Here is a 17967-nt window from a genome sequence, read left to right on the forward strand (position 1 = left end):
GCTCAGCCTGGGAAACTCACAGCCAGGAGCTGATGGGCCATCCATCCCTTTATTCACTCATCAGCTGTGCCTGCCCAGATGCCCTTGCATTCTGGTGGGGGAGAGGAATCTGAATGAGGGGGTTGTTTCTACCACAAGGATCGGGCCTCACCTGCCCCCCACCCCACTCCACCCTCACCTGCAGCTGCCCTTGGGTTAGTCCTCCTGGCTGGTCCAGCACTGCCAGGACCCAGCTGGCTTGCTGACCCTGGACCTTGCTTTTCTCCCCTGGACCTGCTGTGAACACCTGACACCTCTCCTTCTGGTCCCTGTCCCACCCTTAAAAAATTATATCCCGGACATGGGTGACTATAGAGGCCTGACCTTACACAATTTGAGGATGAGGGACTCTAGGAAAAACTATATGAAAAAATATTGCTTTTGAAAATTTTGTAAATCATGTGATTCCCATGAATGCATTGTCAGGGCCTAGGAAGAGGCCAGTGCAGGTGAGGGGCCCTGTTGCCTAAGCTGTTAGCTTCACCAACCACAAGTCCACTTCTGACCTCGGTCAAAGGTGTGAGCTGTGTTCATTATTTATGAACATAAGTAATGGTATTTATGTTTATTAAGTTGTGCTGCCCTTTAAAGATACCCCTGGATCCTGGTTTCATTTGGGCCTCAACACTACCCCATAAGGTCTATGTACTAGATAAGTAATCATGGGCAAGTTATTTATCCTCTCTGCCTCAGTTTCTACTACTGTAAAATGGGGATAATAGTTCATCTGTCTTGCATGGCTCTGTGTAACCTCTGTGAAGTGTTAGCTATTGTCAGCATTAAAGTCCGTGTTGGGCCTGTCCAGTGTGGCTCAGTGGTTGAGTATTGACCCATAAACCAGGAAGTCACGGTTCGATTCCCAATCAGGGCACATGCTCCGATTGTGGCTCCATCCCCATTAGAGGGTGTGCAGGAGGCAGCCGATCAATGATTCTCTCTCATCATTGATGTTTCTATTTCTCTCTCCTTCTCCCTTCCTCTCTCTGAAAATCAATCAAAACTTTTTTTTTAATTCCATGATGGGTGGGCATTCTCCTCGGCCAGGGGGTCCTGGGTGCAGTGAAGTGCTCAGAGCTCAGGGAGGCTCCCTGAGGGCACACGGTCACTCACGATGGCCTGAATGTCCTTGGCTTCTGTTGGTCAAGTGCTTGCTGTGAATGGAATCCTGTGCCGAAAACTTTACACCCACCATCCATTTCCTCTTCAGCCTGAGAGGCCCTGGTCCCTGGAGGAACCTCTGGAGGGTGAGAGGGAGACCTGGAGACCACAGGAGAATAGTGTCACTGAATACTGGAAGTTGTGTTACATGCCTGTCTGACCCGATTTTCAGATGCTGTTTGGAGCTGTGCAGTGGGTTTCTGGATCACCTCTTGTTCTCACAGTCGCCCATTTCACAGACTGAGAGGCCCGCGTTTCCCACAGCACCTACGGTGGAAGCAGCCGAGCTGGGCCCAGAGCCTGGCTGTCCTGCCTGGCTTTCCCACCCTCTGCCCCTGCCGTAGCCCAGGAGGTGGTCTGTCTGCATGGCTTTTAGGGAAGTCGGTTTCAGAGGCAGCATGGCTGGTGTGGCAGATGCAGGGACCAGCCACACGACCACCAGTTTAGGATTGAGGTCGTTGAAGACAAAAGACATTCCAGGTTGGAAATGCAGAGCAGCAGGAACCGAGGGGGCAGGTTGAGACCTGGTGACAGGAGGGATTGGGAGGACAACCCCACCTGCGGGTCATTGACCAGTGAGAGCCGATCCCGACTCGGAGAGAGGCCTGCTGGGGCAGAAACCGCCAGGCCCTGATTATTGTTTGAGTGAGGACAGTGAGGCCCAGAGAGGGCAAGTACTTGCTCAGAGTCACACAGCAGGGCATGGGCAAGGCTGAGATGGGGACTCTGGGCTTCTACCTACCAGCCCAGGAACATTCCCTGTGTCCTCCACCTTCAGTGTGCCCAGCAGCCTGGGTGGGGGAGCAGAAATGTCTTGGTCATCTACCATTGACACTGTGGGGCATAATTAGCAAGGAACAGAGAACTTGTCTCAGGAAGGAAGAGGCCTGGCTGGCTGCTTGTGGCTCCAGGAGTCACCCCAGGCCAAAGACGTGGATACAGATGCGAGGTGGTGGGAGAGCTCTCTGACCCCCAAGGACGTCAATGGCAGAAAGGCTGCCGTGACAGGTCGGGCTCTCCAGGAGTAGCTGCTGAGGTGGGCTTGCGGTGCAGATGTTGATGAAGGATTTCAGCATCTATGGGAGACTGGGCAGGAGAAGTCAGACTGCACGCAGGGGGATAGAGCTTGGCCAGCCCGGGAGCTCTAGAGAGAGACTGTCCATCACAGCACCCGTGTTGAGCCAGGTGTCCACCTTTCAGTCACTTGGTGTGACTGCCCCAGGAAAGGCCTCAGCTCAGGTGAAGGGGCCTGCAACAAGGGCCAGTCCCGAGGGGCTCGAAGCAGGGCAGCCAGGCCGTCCTTGAAGCGGGATCTGAGTGGAGCCGCTCCATGTAGGTGAAGACTCCGTCCCTTCACGTTCCTTCACGCACTAGGCGCAGAGGCAACCCGAGAAGGGTGGGACCTTTCCAGAGAACCACCTGCTACCCTCGCCCAGCACATATTTTTTATAATGTTTTTATTGATTTCAGAGAGGAAGGGAGAGGGTGAGAGAAATAGAAACATCAATGCTGAAAGGGACTCATTGATCGCTGCCTCCTGCATGCCCCACACTGGGGATCAAGTCCACAACCTGGGCATATTCCCTGACCGGGAATCGAACCATGACCTCCTGGTTCATGGGTCGGCACTCAACCACTGAGCAACACTGGCCAGGCTCCCAGTACATCTTAAAGCTCACAGCCGAGGCCAGCCTAGCATGCAGGTAACCAGAGTGTACCAGCCCCCCAGGCAGTCTGACCAGCGACGCTCCCCTACTGGGCCAGTCAGTTCTCCACAGGGCTGTGTCCCTCCAGGGTCCCCTTGGCAACTGGCCCGATTAGGTACGGGAACAGGGTCCTGAGAGATGAAGAATGAGGTTCTCTCTCTACCAGTCCTGCCCCCACAACTCCTAGGTCAAACACCCAGCAGGGGGTGTCGAGGTGGCAAAGTGGGAAGGTAGGCTTAGGGGTTGTACAAGCCTGGGTGTGAGCTCAGCTCTGCCCCTGACAGCAGTTTGATCCTGGGTAGCATAATAAAAACAGTAAATAGAGCCCTAGCCGGTTTTGCTCAGTGGTTAGAGCGTTGGCCTGCAGACTGAAGGGTCCCAGGTTCGATTCCGGTCCAGGGCATGGACCTTGGTTGCGGGCACATCCCCAGTAGGGGGTGTGCAGGAGGCAGCTGATTGATGTTTCTCTCTCATCGATGTTTCAACTGTCTATTCCTCTCCCTTTGTCTCTGTAAAAAATCAATAAAATCTATTTAAATATCTTACTTTCAAAAAATAGTAAATAGAGAAGGGGCAGTTCTCATCACTGGAGGGCAGGCCTGGCACACACGTGAGGGAGCCGCTGCAGAATCTCTGGGGCTTCAGGGAGGTGAGCTTCCCCAGATTGTGGTGGCCTGGGCGGGGCTCAGGCACCAGACCCGTCCCCTCTGGAGACTGTCCCACTCTTTCCGCTCTGCTCCCATCTCTGAGAATACCTGCCTGGTTTCATCCTGTTAAAGACAGAAAGGGACAGAGGATTCCGCTCCGGAGGCAGCTGAGGACTAAGACTGTAGCAGCACCTCGCTGGGGCGGGGGCAGGCTTGTTAGTGCTCTAGCCAGACTCCCACCCCAGGGGAGAGGGGCCCTGAGTTCTGCTTGCTTGGTCAAAGCTCTGTAAACCCGGATCGATCAACATCCCTACGGGGTGGCAAGCCCGGAAGTAGGTGTGAAGCAGCGGTGATGGGCATCTAGCACCTTCCTTCCTTGATGGGAAGTCAGTGAATGGCACCCAAAATTGAAAAGGCACAAAGTAGCAACATAAGCATGCCAGTTAGAAATATGGAGGTAGAATACCAAGCAGTTCAGCTTAAAGAGTTACAGTTTTGCTTCTGGGGAGAAGTAGAGAAACTTTCAGGGCAGCTTTAGAAGTATCTGACTCTTTATGTATAAATAGCTTTAATTTTTTGAAGAACTATTTTTACAGTAATAGTCTCACTTATTACTCTATCCCATGAATTTTTTGACCTTGGTAAAATACACATAAGAAAATGTACCTGCCCTGACTGGTTTGGCTCAGTGGATAGAGCGCCGGCCTGCGGACTCGAGGGTCCCAGGTTCGATTCCAGTCAAGGGCATGTACCTTGGTTGCGGGCACATCCCCACTGCGGGGTGTGCAGGAGGCAGCTGATCGATGTTTCTCTCTTATTGATGTTTCTAACTCTCTATCCCTCTCCCTTCCTCTCTGTAAAAAAATCAATAAAATATATTTTTTTAAAAAGAAAATGTACCTTGTTAACCATTTGAAGTGTACAGTTCAGTATGTTAAGTACATTGACGCTGTCGTGCAACAGATCTACAGATTTTGTTCATCATGCAAACCTGAAACTGTTCCTTAAGCTACAACTCTTTGTTTCCCTCTTCCTGCCAGCCCCTGGCAACCACCATTTGAAACATCCATTTTAAAGGATAAGATGTATTGAGACTCTAGTATGTACTGCACACACAGCACTTAGCCCTCACAAACTCCCTTTTCACAGATGAAGATGCTGAAGCTCAGAGGTTCGGTAACGTGCTCAAGCTCACACTGCAGAGTTTGAATGCAGGTCTACCTGTCCGTCTCACAGCTCTTGCCAGGGGCAGCCCCGAGAAGTACTGGTTGTACCCGTATCCCTCCTCACCCCAGCTCTCCTCTCTCCTGCACATTGGAAAGGAGGTGTGGGGTGAGCCTGGCACCTGGGTCCCTGCGCCACCTCTGCCTGTGCCCACTGTCTGCTCTAGCCCTGAGTCTCTCCGTGTGCCAACAGGTTGGCGGGACAAAGACTGGCGTGGTGCGTTACGTGGGGGAGACGGACTTTGCCAAGGGCGAGTGGTGTGGCGTGGAGCTGGACGAGCCCCTTGGGAAGAACGATGGGGCGGTGGCGGGCACCAGGTACGGCGGGCTCCCCGGAGTGTGGGCGGGGGCTTGTCTTTGCCTGGGGTGGGTGCAGGGGGCAAGGATGGGGCAGCTGAGGAAGCCACTGTTGAGTGTGTGGGTGGCTGTGCCAGACACCACAGCACAGATGCTGCCTCCATCCTGTCACAGCAGCGTGCGGGGCAGATAGTGGAGCTGTCATCCCCATTTTACAGATGAGGGAACGGAGGCCAGAAAGGTCATTGCTCACGGTCACACAGAGTCGGGCAAACGCTAGGAGAGGCAGTGGTCCCTGCCTCCCTGGGATTTCTCTGGGCAACACAGGAAATCAGACAGTGAGCTCTGCAGGCAAGGGTGGGGTCACAACTGGTTCTATGCTCCATGCCATCTCCAGTTAAAGGGAACTGACTGTGGGAATGAGGGGTCAAGAGGGTCTAAGACTGTGCCTCAATCATTGGGGATGGGGCTGGGTGATATGATGGGTGAGCAGTGTCAGGGATGTGGGCTCAGGCTAGATGGCCTGCGTTCCTGCGTTGGCTATGCCTGGATTAGCTTCTGTGGCCCAGATGAGGCTGTGGCAGCTCTGAGAAGGAAGCTATGCTAGGCTGGGGGACAGCCCGAGCAAAGACCTTAATGCAGGAAGAGGAGGGGCGGGGTGGTCGTTTAAAAGTGAGTCAGAAACTGGACAGAACTAGCTCGCCTGGTCCCGTGTAGACTCCTTGACCAGAGAGATTTCAAGAGATCACCCAGAGTTTCCATAACAACACGTTGCCTTCCTGTTTTCAAGACTGATATTTCTCTCAACTTACTCCTGCTTTCTGACCTCAGGGGCAGGTTGGGTGGCAACCCCCCACCCCCACCCCCAACACACACACACTTTTGCTTCTCTATTCAGGGAGTTCCATGGCAGAGAGCTGATGGGGTTCCTTGGGTCTGGGGTGAACCAGGGGTAGCCATGAGAGTGGGGCTGCAGATATGCCTGGTGGCCTCTGAATGGAGCCAAGCATAGTCGGTTTTGGAGCCCAGCAGGCTAGAGGTTCCAGTCCCAGCATTGCCACTTGACCAGCTGTGTGACTGTGAGCAAGTTACTGAACCTCTCTGAACCTGTCTCTTCATCTGTGAAATGTAGACAATAGTGGAGTGGTTGGGGGCTTAAAATGAGCATTCATGAAAAGGGACTGGGGCAGAGCATGTGCTCAGTAATTGTTATTCGCCTGCCTCCCCCCAGATATGCCCAACAGCTGTTCCCAACCCCCATACATCCACTAGGACACCCTGCCCCAGGAATCTCAGGTCCTACTTACTCTAATCCCTTTCTGGGAGTCTCTTCTACTGGTCTTGGGATATGGGTGATTATACCATAAGGATGAGCCTCTCTACTGGGCTCTGAGGAGGCAGGTGAAGCTGCAGGCTATGCGGCCATGATGCCAGCATGGGTCTCTCTTGCTTCCCCAGGTACTTCCAGTGCCCACCCAAGTTTGGTCTCTTCGCGCCCATCCACAAGGTGATCCGCATCGGCTTCCCGTCCACCAGCCCAGCCAAAGCCAAGAAGACCAAGCGAATGGCCATGGGTGTGTCAGCGCTGACCCACAGTCCCAGCAGCTCCTCCATCAGCTCCGTCAGCTCTGTGGCTTCCTCTGTGGGGGGCCGGCCCAGCCGCAGTGGCCTGGTGAGGGTGGGGCTGGGAGGGGTGTCCTGATGTATGTGTGGGGATTGAGGACAGAGGGATCCAGGTGCCCCTGACTTGCACTAGCGCCAGGCATCCTCAGACTGGAGTTTTCGAGGAGAGATGAAAGCACATATCTTTTAACGAGGGAAATTGATCCATTTACATTATTATTTTTATATTACTGATTTGTCAGTAGCCTGAGCCTTTCCTGGGAGCTGAGGGTTATACAGATGCAGGGCAGGTCATACAGGTGTGGGTTTCGAAAAGGTTGCCACAGGCACCCTGGATGAGGGGAAAAGGTGAGGCTGCCCTTCTGGGCAGAGAGCTTCTAGCCAAGCTCAGTCTAGGGCAGTGGTTCTCAACCTTCTGGCCCTTTAAATACAGTTCCTCATGTTGTGACCCAACCATAAAATTTTCGTTGCTACTTCATAACTGTAATGTTGCTACTGTTATGAATCATAATGTAAATATCTGATGTGCAGGATGGTCTTAGGCGACCCCTGTGAAAGGGTTGTTTGACCACCAAAGGGGTCACGACCCACAGGTTGAGAACCGCTGGTCTAGGATGACAGGTTCCTCCTGACCCAGGAGAAGGTGGCCCGGGAGGGAGCCTACCAGAGGCAGAGCCCCAGCTGTGACTCTCCTGGGAGGGGGGAGTTTCCTGAATCTGAAATAATATGCTTCTGCCTGCACCCATGCCCTCCTGCAGCTCACGGAGACCTCTTCACGCTACGCCCGCAAGATCTCCGGCACGACTGCCTTGCAAGAGGCACTGAAGGAGAAGCAGCAGCACATTGAGCAGCTGCTGGCTGAACGGGACCTGGAGCGGGCTGAGGTGGCCAAGGCCACGAGCCACATCTGCGAGGTGGAGAAGGAGATCGCCCTGCTCAAGGCGCAGCATGAGCAGGTGGGTGGGCAGGCGGGCAGTGGGCACCCAGAGGGGCACCAGCAGCCTCCCCAGGCCAGGCTCACAGGTCACTCACACTCAGAGCGCAGACGATGGATGTGCAGAGAAGACTCCTCCTCCAACTGGTGGAAGTACTTCCAGTGGATAGGTTCACACGCTTTCAGAAGCTGGATAGAGTCCGGTCGGTGAGGCTCAGGAGTTGAGTGTGCACCCGTGCACTGAGAGGTCACGGTTCGATTCCCCGTCAGGGCACATGCCTGGGTGGCAGGCTTGATCCCCAGCAGGGGTTGTGCAGGAGGCAGCCGATCAGTGTTGATATTTCTCTCTCATCAATGTTTCTATCTCTCTCTCCCTTCCTCTCGCTCTTAAAATAAGTAAAAACATCTTTAAAAAAAGAAAGTTGGAAAAAAGAACCTGGAAATAAACTGTCCCCTGCTTTTTCCTACCTCCTCAGTACGAGCCTTTCCTCGGTCATGGAACATTCTTCCCCGTCTGAACAGCTAGCTGCGTTGCCGCTGTCACAGGCTGCGTCCTTGCTGACGTGGCCAGTCCCCTGCAATTGTTTAAATTGTTTCCAGTGTCTCACTTTTTCAAAATAACTCTCGTGCACACATTTTCTGTGTACACCTGTCCTCATTTCAGATTGAACTTTCCAGCAGATTCGTGGGTTGGGCTTCGGGGAAGTAATCCCCTGCCCACAGCCTTGAGTCATCTGCTGTCGCATGTCTACTCTTCCCTGATGTTTGTCACCTGCGTGAGAGCCCCCTCCTGGGCCACTGCTCCCATTTGGGGCCAGCTCACCCCTCTCTTGGGTGCTGGAATTAATAAGGCCAAGTTCAGCCCTAGCCAGTTTGACTCAGTGGATAGAGCATTGGCCTGCAGACTGAAGGGTCCCGGGTTCGATTCTGGCCAAGGGCATTTGCCCAGGTTGCAGGCTCAATCCCCTATAGGGGGCAGCGTGCAGGAGGCAGCCAATCAATGATTCTCTCTCATCTTTGATGTTTCTCTCTCCCTCTCCCTTCCTCTCTGAAATCAGTAAAAATATATTTAAAAAATAAGGCCAGCCCTGACCGGTTTGGCTCAGTGGATAGAGCGTCGGCCTGCTGACTGAAAGGTCCCAGGTTCAATTCCGGTCAAGGGCATGTACCTTGGTTGTGGGCACATCCCCAGTAGGAGGTGTGCAGGAGGCAGCTGATCGATGTTTCTCTCTCATCGATGTTTCTAACTCTCTATCCCTCTCCCTCCCTCTCTGTAAAAAATCAATAAAATATATTTTAAAAAATAAAATAAAAAATAGGCTTCCTTCACATTAAAAAAAAAAAAACTTAAAAATAAAAAATAAAAATAAAAAATAAGGACAAGCTTATGTGTGCTGTGGCAGGGGCCTTCTCAAGACAATGTGTTTTAGGTCCTTGGGAGTTGGGGGAGGTGGCAGATATTGGGGTGCTAGATATGGGGGCAGGTGGACTTGAGGTTCCCACTGGGTGAGGCCGCAGCTGGGCCTACCCATCACATCAGGCCCACCCCTCACATCAGGCCCACAGTCCAAGCTCACCTAAGGCTGGCAGGGGAGTAGGGGTGGCTAGGGTTCCAGGCCTGACTCCTTGCACCCACCCCTGCTCCCTCCCACCCCTCCCCCACTTGGCCCCCGGTCCCCAGAAGGAGGCTGACCCTGTTCTGCCCTTGCTGGGGGCCCAGTATGTTGCAGAAGCAGAGGAGAAGCTGCAGCGGGCCCGGCTGCTGGTGGAGAGCGTGCGGAAGGAGAAGGTAGACCTGTCCAACCAGCTGGAGGAGGAGCGGAGGTATGTGCTGCCCCTGCCCTGGTCCTGGGAGCACATTTTCTCTGCGCCTCTGTAGGATGACCCAGGTCCAAATCCGGCTTCCACCGCTTACAGGCTGCATCCCCTGGACTAGTGACATGAGCTCTGTGGGCCTCAGTCATCTCATCTGTAATGTGGGCTGGTGATCCCCATATCTACAAGCTGTTGGGGGCACTTACACGATAATTCCCGCAGAGCACCCAGCATGTGCTGAACACATGGGGACACTGTCCTTCCCACCTGTGTGGGTTCACTGTTCCTGCCACACACGGCTCAGGAAGCCTGTCATGAGGAGAATGCCCCGCGGAGGGGGTGGCCCGTGCCCCTAGGGCAGTGATGGCGAACCTATGACACGCGAACTCATTTTTTTGGTTGATTTTTCTTTGTTAAATGGCATTTAAATATATAAAATAAATATCAAAAATATAAGTCTTTGTTTTACTGTGGTTGCAAAGATCAAAAAATTTCTATATGTGACACGGCACCAGAGTTAAGTTAGGGTTTTTCAAAATGCTGACACGCCGAGCTCAAAAGGTTCGCCATCACTGCCCTAGGGAGATATGCAGCATGAGGAAGAGCCAGTGTTCTCACCCCTTGAACCAGCTCAGGTTCGCGGAGTGCCCCTCTGGGGCAGGTTCTGTGCATGGAGCTCATAGCTCCTGTCCAGAAGCTCTGTTCCCATTTCACATGTCAAGAAACTGGGGCTTAGAGAAGCAGCAGCAAAGGGATGCTTGAAACGCCTTGCGCCTGGTGTCAGCCCCATGCTGAGTGCTCTACCTGCACCGTCTCAACCTCACTATTAGCCTAGGCAGGCGCTAATTCATGTCGCTCGTGAGAGACTGAGGCTCAGGGTAGGAAAGGGACTTGTCCCAGGCCACCAGCCTGTTCATCATTCGCTGCTTCTTCCTGCCCAGGCTCGGTGGCTAGTGAGGCTGTGGTTCCCTTTCTGTGGGTACCCTGGCCTGGCTTGGTCCTGGGTCGCCTGGGGAACAGGGTTTCCCTTGGCCCAGGAGCTTCTCTGTCTCCTGGCTGACACAGATTTCTGTGGCTTCCTTCCCTTCCCCATGTAGTAGGCAGCCCCCCACCATGGGTCTGTTTTGGGGCTTTCAGCCAGGCATGTGCTGCACAGGCTGTAACCATCTGACCGGGGAGGGGAGGGCTTACTTAAATCTGCCAGAGATGCTTGTCAGGGTCCACACATCTGGTTCCCATGGCAACACGCCTGCTTGCCTAAAAACAAAAGCAGATCTTTAAGACATTGTGGGATTTGTGTTCGGGAAGGGCCTGGGTACGGGGCCCAGCGTTGCCCTGGATGCGCTTGGGCGGGTCCCTTGCCCTTTCTGGGTCTCAGTTTTCCTCATCTGTATGCTGGGAGCTGTCAGCAGCCCAGCAGGAGCCGCTTTGTGAGCCGTAATGGGCCTGCGTCTCCCCTGTGGCGTCTTGGCACACGGGCGGGTGAATGTGTCTCCCTGCGGGTGGTGCCCTCCACATCGGGGAGCAGTGAGATTGGGACTGTAGCCCCCAGTGTTGAGGCCTGTGAATGAGTGTGGTCAGCAGGGAAAAGCCTACCCTCCTTGCCTGCCTCCCCCCACTGCACCCCCGCCCTCCACTGTTCTGTGTGGCCGTGGCCGTCCCCTGCAGTGGGGAAAACGGAGTGGCCACGAGCATCACTCTGTTCATTTATTCCCACAGCCACCCTGGGAGGAAGGGTGTGGCATTGGGCACTCCCATTTTAGAGATGTCGGTGGTCTCTGCGTGGAGCACAGGCCGGGAAGCTGGGAGGCTGGAGGTTTGCAGGAGGTTCTGCCCCATCGGCCGTGTGGCTCTGGGCAGGTGTCCCCTAGACGGGGACAGCACCTTCTGTGTGGTCTGACCTCGGACTCTGGGCCATCTGTGGCCTCATCTCTCTGCCGTTGCTGACTTGGGGAAGCCCACCTGTCTGGGCAAAGCCCGCTCAGCTCCTTCTCCCCCCGCAGGAAGGTGGAGGACCTGCAGTTCCGCGTGGAGGAGGAGTCCATCACCAAGGGAGACCTGGAGGTAACAGTCACAGGCACCGCCTGGCTTGCTCGGCACCCCAGGCCCAGCCCTTGTGGGGCAAATGGCCATGCGGTCCAGGCAGCACTTCCGGGTCCCCTCGGAGGGGCCATGGGGGTTTTGAGGGAGAAATGAAGAAGGGCCAAAGGTCATACTCTGGGAGGGAGGGGAGGGGTTGGTCATGAGAGACTCAGATGTCACAGGTGGGAATGACTCAGCTCCCGGAGCCTGAGGGGCCATGCTTCTTGTCTTGGCCATCAAGGCAGCCACAGGCCTGAGGACGTATTGGCTGGACTCCCCAGTCCCTGCCTTGTTGGGTAATGGCCCTAAAGGTGGCCCCTGGGCCCTTAGTTCATCTTAGATTCCAGGTAAAATTTTGGCTAAAATTAGCTTGTTGTTGAGTCACAGAAATTATAGATGGAAAAACAGACTCAGAAAGGCAAATGGACTCACCCAGTAATAGAGCAAGTCAGCAGCCCCTGGGACCGGAGGCCAGGACTCCTGACTTCTGAGCTCAGCCGGAAAGGATGGCCATTATAGCACCTCCTTGTTATAATGCCTGGACAAGTGGTCTAGACACAGTGGACCTTGCACTCTTCAATCCAGCCCACCCTTTCTCAGCTGAGGGACGGGGGTGTTCACATCAATTAGTAAAGCACCCCACCCTCCCCATCCCAGCCCTCCTCATGAAACCATGCAGATACCACAGTGTGTTCAGTCCCTCCCCACATGCTGAGCTGCCCCAACTGGCCTTGGGCAGCCTCTTCCCTTCTTGATCCTCAGTTTGCTCTACTGTAAAATGAAGAGGTCGAACTAGGTCAGTGATTCTCAAACTTGAGGATTCCTCACCTGGGTGGCTTGTTCAGATACAGAAGGCTGGCCCCAGCCTCATTCAGCTGGTCTGGGTGGAACCTGAGAGTTCTAACGAGCTCCCAGGTGCGGCTGTAGGGTCACACCTTGGGAATCACTGCACTAGATCATTCTGAGCTCAGATTGGAAATTGCAGTTTTTGATTTTGTAAAAGAGCCATAGTTATATCCTTATAAGTTCCAAAGCACCGCAAAAGCATGCGAATGGTTGTCCTGTCCCCTAGATGACTCCCGCTGGGGAGGGACATGTATGATCTGCACAGGGTCACTGCCAGAGGCCCCTGTTGGAGCAGGTTTTCCTTCTCAAGCTTAAAGGATGGATGTCAGGGCACAACATGGCGTAGGAGCCCCAGGCCAGCGTCAGGGGGTTCTCATGGATGTTCCCCTCTTAGCCAAGGGGGCAGGTCATGGGGTTGTTTGGCTGGCTTTCCCACTGGATGGCTGCCTCCTGCAGGGCTTGGGGTGGGCTTCTGGGAAAAGTGCCTGTAGGTGAAAAGAACAGAGACCCCCTCCTGCCAACTCCAGTCAACGGGGAAAAACCTACAGGGAAATCTCACAGGCAGTTCAGGGAACTGGAACAAGAAACAGCATTAGGATCCAAGCCCGTTCTCTCCCACCCAGGGATTTCCTTCTTCTCCTAACATGTGGTCAGGCTTCGTGTCTGTCTGTCTCTCTCACCGTGTCTCCATGTCCCTTGGTACGTCTGTTCCCTCTCCCCACCACCCACCCAGCCTCCTGGCCCCACTCAGGCTCCAGCATCCACTAGCTACTAGCTGTCCTCTCAAGAGAATCTGATTGATCCCAGGATAGCCAATGAGCTATCTGACTTTAGATCAGCTTCCATCCCAGATCCAATTGTTCTTGGCTGGGAAAGGCAGGGGGTGGGACAGACAATGACTGACAGCTAATTCAGTCCAAAGGCAGTAGAGTCCTGTTGCTGCTGTTTTTATTGTGACCATATTCATGGTAACCAAAAGGCAAATTGTCCCAAAGTTCCATTCATCCCCACTCATCTTAAAAGTCAAAAATAAAACTCATAACACCTTCCAGCTATATCACCCCATCTCTCTGCTTGTCCTCCCCCTGACCTTGCTCCCCCAACCACAGGAGGCGCCTCATTCTACCCTCCCAGCCTCCTTCCTGACCCCGATGTTGGCCTGTCCAAGGGCTCAGTCCGGGCCCACTTGCCTCTTAGTCTACGCTCTCCCTGAGAGCTTCCAGCCTGTGGCACTAAATGTCCTTAATAAGCCCACGATTCCCCGGGTCTTCCCTGAGCCCTGCACTGGCGTGCCACCTGGACAGGTAGGTGACAGGCCCCTGTAGCACTTTCCTGGGGCTGCAGTAAAATAAAAAAAATTACTATAACTCGGTGGCTTAAAACAACACTAATTTATTCTTTGACAATTCTGGAGGCCAGAAGTCTGAAATCAAGGTGTGGGCAGGGTCATTCCTTTTGGAGGCCTCAGGGAGAACGCTCCATGCCTCCCCCCCAGCTCTGGTGGGTTGCTTGTAGCTGCCTCCCTGCCTCCCTCATCGCATGGCCTTCCTTCCCGTGTGTTCCCGTGTCTCTTCACGTGACCTTCTTACAAGGACAGTCATTGGATTTCAGGCCCACCTTAATCTAGTCTGACCTCATCTTAACTAATTACATGTGCAAAGAACCTATTCCAAACAAGGTCATGTTCTGAGGTTCCAGGTGGGTATGAAATTTGGGGGATGCTCTTCAGTCCAGTACAGGAGCCCACATGTGACATGTCCCAAACAGATCTGTTTGTTCCTGTCTCTCCCTCACACCACCCCAGAACGCTCATCTCACAACTGGCCCACAATCCACACAGATGCTCAGGCCCCACAGCTCAAATTCACCTTGAACCTTCTCTTTCCCTCATCTCTCATCTGACATCCTTTTGACCTTGCCGCCAAAATGATCTTCATCCCCATGTCCACCTTCCTGGGTCAGCCACAGCGCCCTGGGTCAGTCAGCAGCGCTCAGACAGCTGCACAGCCAGTTGGCTGCTCTGTTTCTGCTCTTATTCAACTGTCTGTTCTTCACACTGAAGCCACGTAGACTTTTTAAAAATATCTTTTTAATTTTTAACATTGGAAAATTTTGAACCCTCTTTTACACATTCAACGATTTTCACCTCATAGTCACTCGTTCCAGCCACACTCCCCTATCCTCCTCCCATGTTATTTTGAAGCAAACTGCAGACATCCTGTGACCAAATCTTTTAAAAACGTAAATCAGATCCTGCCCGTTTTCTGCTCACACATCCGTGCCACCACCCTAGATAAAAGCCAGGCTCTGGAGAATGGCCCGGAAGACCTCTGCTCCAGGCACAGGGGCTCCTCTCTGCTTCTGGAACAACCCACGCTCTGTCTGCGTCTGAGCTTCTGCTCGTGCTGGTTCCTCTGCCGGAAACACTCCTCCACCCCTGCCTGGGTCAGCAGGTCCCTGCGTCCCCTGCAGGTCTCACCTTGAGGAGGCCTCTTGGAGCTTCCGCAGCCTCCTCCTCTACCCGCATCCCACTTGCCCGCCACCCGGTGCTCTGTCCCTATTTCGAGCCACAGCCTGAAGTCATCTTCCCTGATCATTTATTGTTTGCACCCCTCCCTAGAATGTGAGCCCCTTGGGGGTGGGGACCCTGTCTGTCTTTTTTCCGTTTATGTCCCCGATGCCAGAGCAGAGCAGGGGCATGGCCAGTGCTTCTCCAGGAGGGAATCCCGGGTCACAGTCTGGGATGTGTTTTGTGGTCCTCTCAGGGATGTTGCCCCATTGCATCATAGAAACCTGTGCCACTCCCTGCCACCAAGGTTCAGGTTATTTTTTGTTAATTAAATAGCCCCTCGGTGTTTTTATTCATTTTCATGTAACAGAAAGAGCCAGTTTTATGAACGCAGAATCAGCTATTGGTTGAGGAGGATTTGGTGCAAGGCCTGAAGGGACATCTGGAGGAGTGACATGTGCCCATGACCTTCAGGAGCCCCTTGTGCAGTTGGGGAAACTCCTTCCCCATTTAATTAATAATAACAATGTGCCAGGCGTGGCTGTGTGCTTTGGATGGGGTGACACGGTCCGTGTGAGGAGAAGGAAATGAGCCGCAGGCCCTTCAGGCTGGACTGAGCTCCAGGACAGGACTCAGGAGTCTGTCACTGCTCCCGTTGCTGGCGGAAACCCTGCCTCCCCTCTGAGTCCAGCTGGTCCGGGAAAGGCGCCAGTCCTGGGTCCAGCGGCCTGAGTCTGGACCTTGTGCTGCCCGAAGTGCGATTCTGAGCCTGAGGCCTTATCTGCCTGCAGTGCCCTCTCCTGCAGCCTGGGGAGACGGCCTTGATGGTGGCTTTCAGAACATTAGCTCCAGGGGCCCTGACAGTGTCTGAAACAGAAGTGTGGTGGCCCCCCACAGGCCCTGGGCAGTGCCCTGGAGCAGAATGGGAGGCCAAACCGTCCACCCCACCTAAAATCTAGCCTCTGAGGCTGCCCCTCAAGCTCCTACATCGAATTTACCTTAATTAACTGAGCACCAGAGCAATTCCACTGAGCTTCCCTGTGCCCCCACAAAGACCCCAGTCCATGGACCAGGAGGCTAGATGTTCTGAAGGTGATGGAGAAGAGTCCCCTTGGGGGGGTGGCGGGGACACACCAAATGAAATTGCCCTTAAATTGTAAGGCTCGGCGCTTTTCCTTGCCTGTGGGGCCACCAGTAGGGCATTTATGGTCATGCTCCGTCCAGCCTGGGTCTCGGGCAGTGCTGCTGTGCCCACCATTGGGGAGAAGGGGGCAGGGCGATGGCCTGCGAGGCTGGGATGAGGCACCATCGTCAGCCTGTGATTTTCTGGAAGAGACCTCTTGAGAGAGAAAGAGGGAACCTTTTTAGTTCTTTTGGGAAAACTCAGAAATATATAAGGTCACAGGCCACCGGACATGAACGTCTCAGTAGTTCTTGATGAATTGCAGACGTATTTCAGGAACGGGAGGTACCAGTTTACCCAGCTGCCCTTAGCCTTGCTGGTGTCGGGTGTGTATTCTTCTTACAAATATGTGCACGTTGGTGAACCTGCTTCTTCAGAATTGCCCCCGCGGACTTACTTTAACCTTGTTTCTCCTGGACGAGGAGGGGACAGGCGGGAGGGTAAGGAGGACCATGCCTCTCCCTACTGTGAACTGGTCTCCATGCTAGTCTGGGTGCTCACCGATCTGCTATGGGAACCCAAATGCCAGCCCGGATGCCCAGAGAATGCCGGGCTTTGTTAGTGTGTGAAGTGGGAGTTGTGAAGCTGGGACAGAAATGCCCTTGTGCTTTCGGGAGACTGGCTGTCTCTGCAGGGCCCGGGGGGCGGGGGTGGGGGGGCGGGTGGCCACCACAGGCCGGGCTTGGGGCTGGGCAGTGGGAGGCACAGCTCAGCCTCCACCAGGGAGGCCAGGCTGGGAGAACCATGATGGTGTGGGTATAGTTTTGAAAACCTTCCATTCATTTGGTTCATCCACCTTCAGCACAGGCCTGAGGGCCAGGAACCCGGGGGTCATTTACTGTTCATCCATCCTGGTGGCCTGTGTGCAGGACCCTGGGCCTGGCCTGAAAAACAGCCCGCAGAGTCCCCGTGGGGAAGGGGAGAAGGCCGGCGCTCCTCCCCAGAGCTGCAAAGGGGAGGGCCACCTGGAGGTGACAGAAGGGACCCAGGGTGCCCTTAAAGAAACCCAGCCAGGACACAGGGCAGGAGGCAGGCCCACCTCACCAGACCTCTCTTTCCCTCAGCCACCTCCTCTCCTCGACCTGTTTTCCTGTCTTGTTCATGGTAGATGACGCCACCTCTCTCTCTCTCTTTCCCTCTCTCTTCCTCCGGCTTCCTTTCCCTGTGCCCTCTGCCCTGCCCCTCCCTCCCACCCACGGGTGGACCAGACCCAGACACAGCTGGAGCACGCGCGCATTGGGGAGCTGGAGCAGAGCCTGCTGCTGGAGAAGGCGCAGGCCGAGCGCCTGCTCCGAGAATTAGCCGACAACAGGGTAACACGCCTGCCGCCTCCGCCCGCCAGCGCCCTGCCCCTGGCGCCCCGGGGCTCCTCTGTTTGATTATTTTCTGTCCTTGGCTGCTGTCCTCATTGTTTCTTCCCTTTTGTGCCCTTTCTAGGAGGGAAGTGGTGACACGGATGCCTATTGGGGAGGAGGGGGCTTGGCTCTCTGGGACTTTGCTCCCCAGCCGGTCCCATTGGCCGGGAATGTCCTGTGAGACCCTCCGCGCCCTCCCTCCCATGCATTGCCATGACAAGGCTCGGTCAGGTTCAGAAATCAGGGGTCTCTTGGGACAGGTCTGCCTTCTGCGGGCAGTCATGGAGACAGCCTATCCATGCCTCCCTTCTCCCAGCTGGGAAGGTGGAGGTTGGGGGACTTTAGATCCAGTTTCTCTAGTCTGGAAGGTCTTAAATATGGTGCTAAGAGGGGCCCCCTGAAGGACCTGGGGCTGGGGGAGGAGGGGGTGTTCCTAGGTTAGGGAAAGCTCTGTTTGGGGGTGGTTCCCCCCAAGTCCCAGGGCATGGTTCCAAGTCTAGACTCCAGGCCTAGCTGGCCCCTCCACAGCCCATGCATGTCCCGGGACTGG

The 17967-nt window shown here is 54.4% G+C and overlaps 1 protein-coding gene across 2 annotated transcripts in view; it reads left to right on the forward strand.

Moving 5' to 3' along the window:
* Positions 1-17967, forward strand: part of CLIP2 (CAP-Gly domain containing linker protein 2) — a 68218-nt gene that overhangs the window by 32719 nt on the left and 17532 nt on the right. For both annotated transcript variants that reach the window (XM_081089739.1, XM_081089738.1), the window contains exons 4-9: positions 4967-5091; positions 6529-6742; positions 7452-7649; positions 9348-9451; positions 11446-11506; positions 17271-17375. In XM_081089739.1, coding sequence (XP_080945865.1) covers positions 4967-5091; positions 6529-6742; positions 7452-7649; positions 9348-9451; positions 11446-11506; positions 17271-17375 — 807 coding nt within the window. The remainder of the gene's footprint in view (positions 1-4966; positions 5092-6528; positions 6743-7451; positions 7650-9347; positions 9452-11445; positions 11507-17270; positions 17376-17967) is intronic.

Source organism: Myotis nattereri (assembly GCF_964212035.1).
Source record: "Myotis nattereri genome assembly, chromosome: 4".
Lineage (NCBI taxonomy): Eukaryota > Metazoa > Chordata > Mammalia > Chiroptera > Vespertilionidae > Myotis > Myotis nattereri.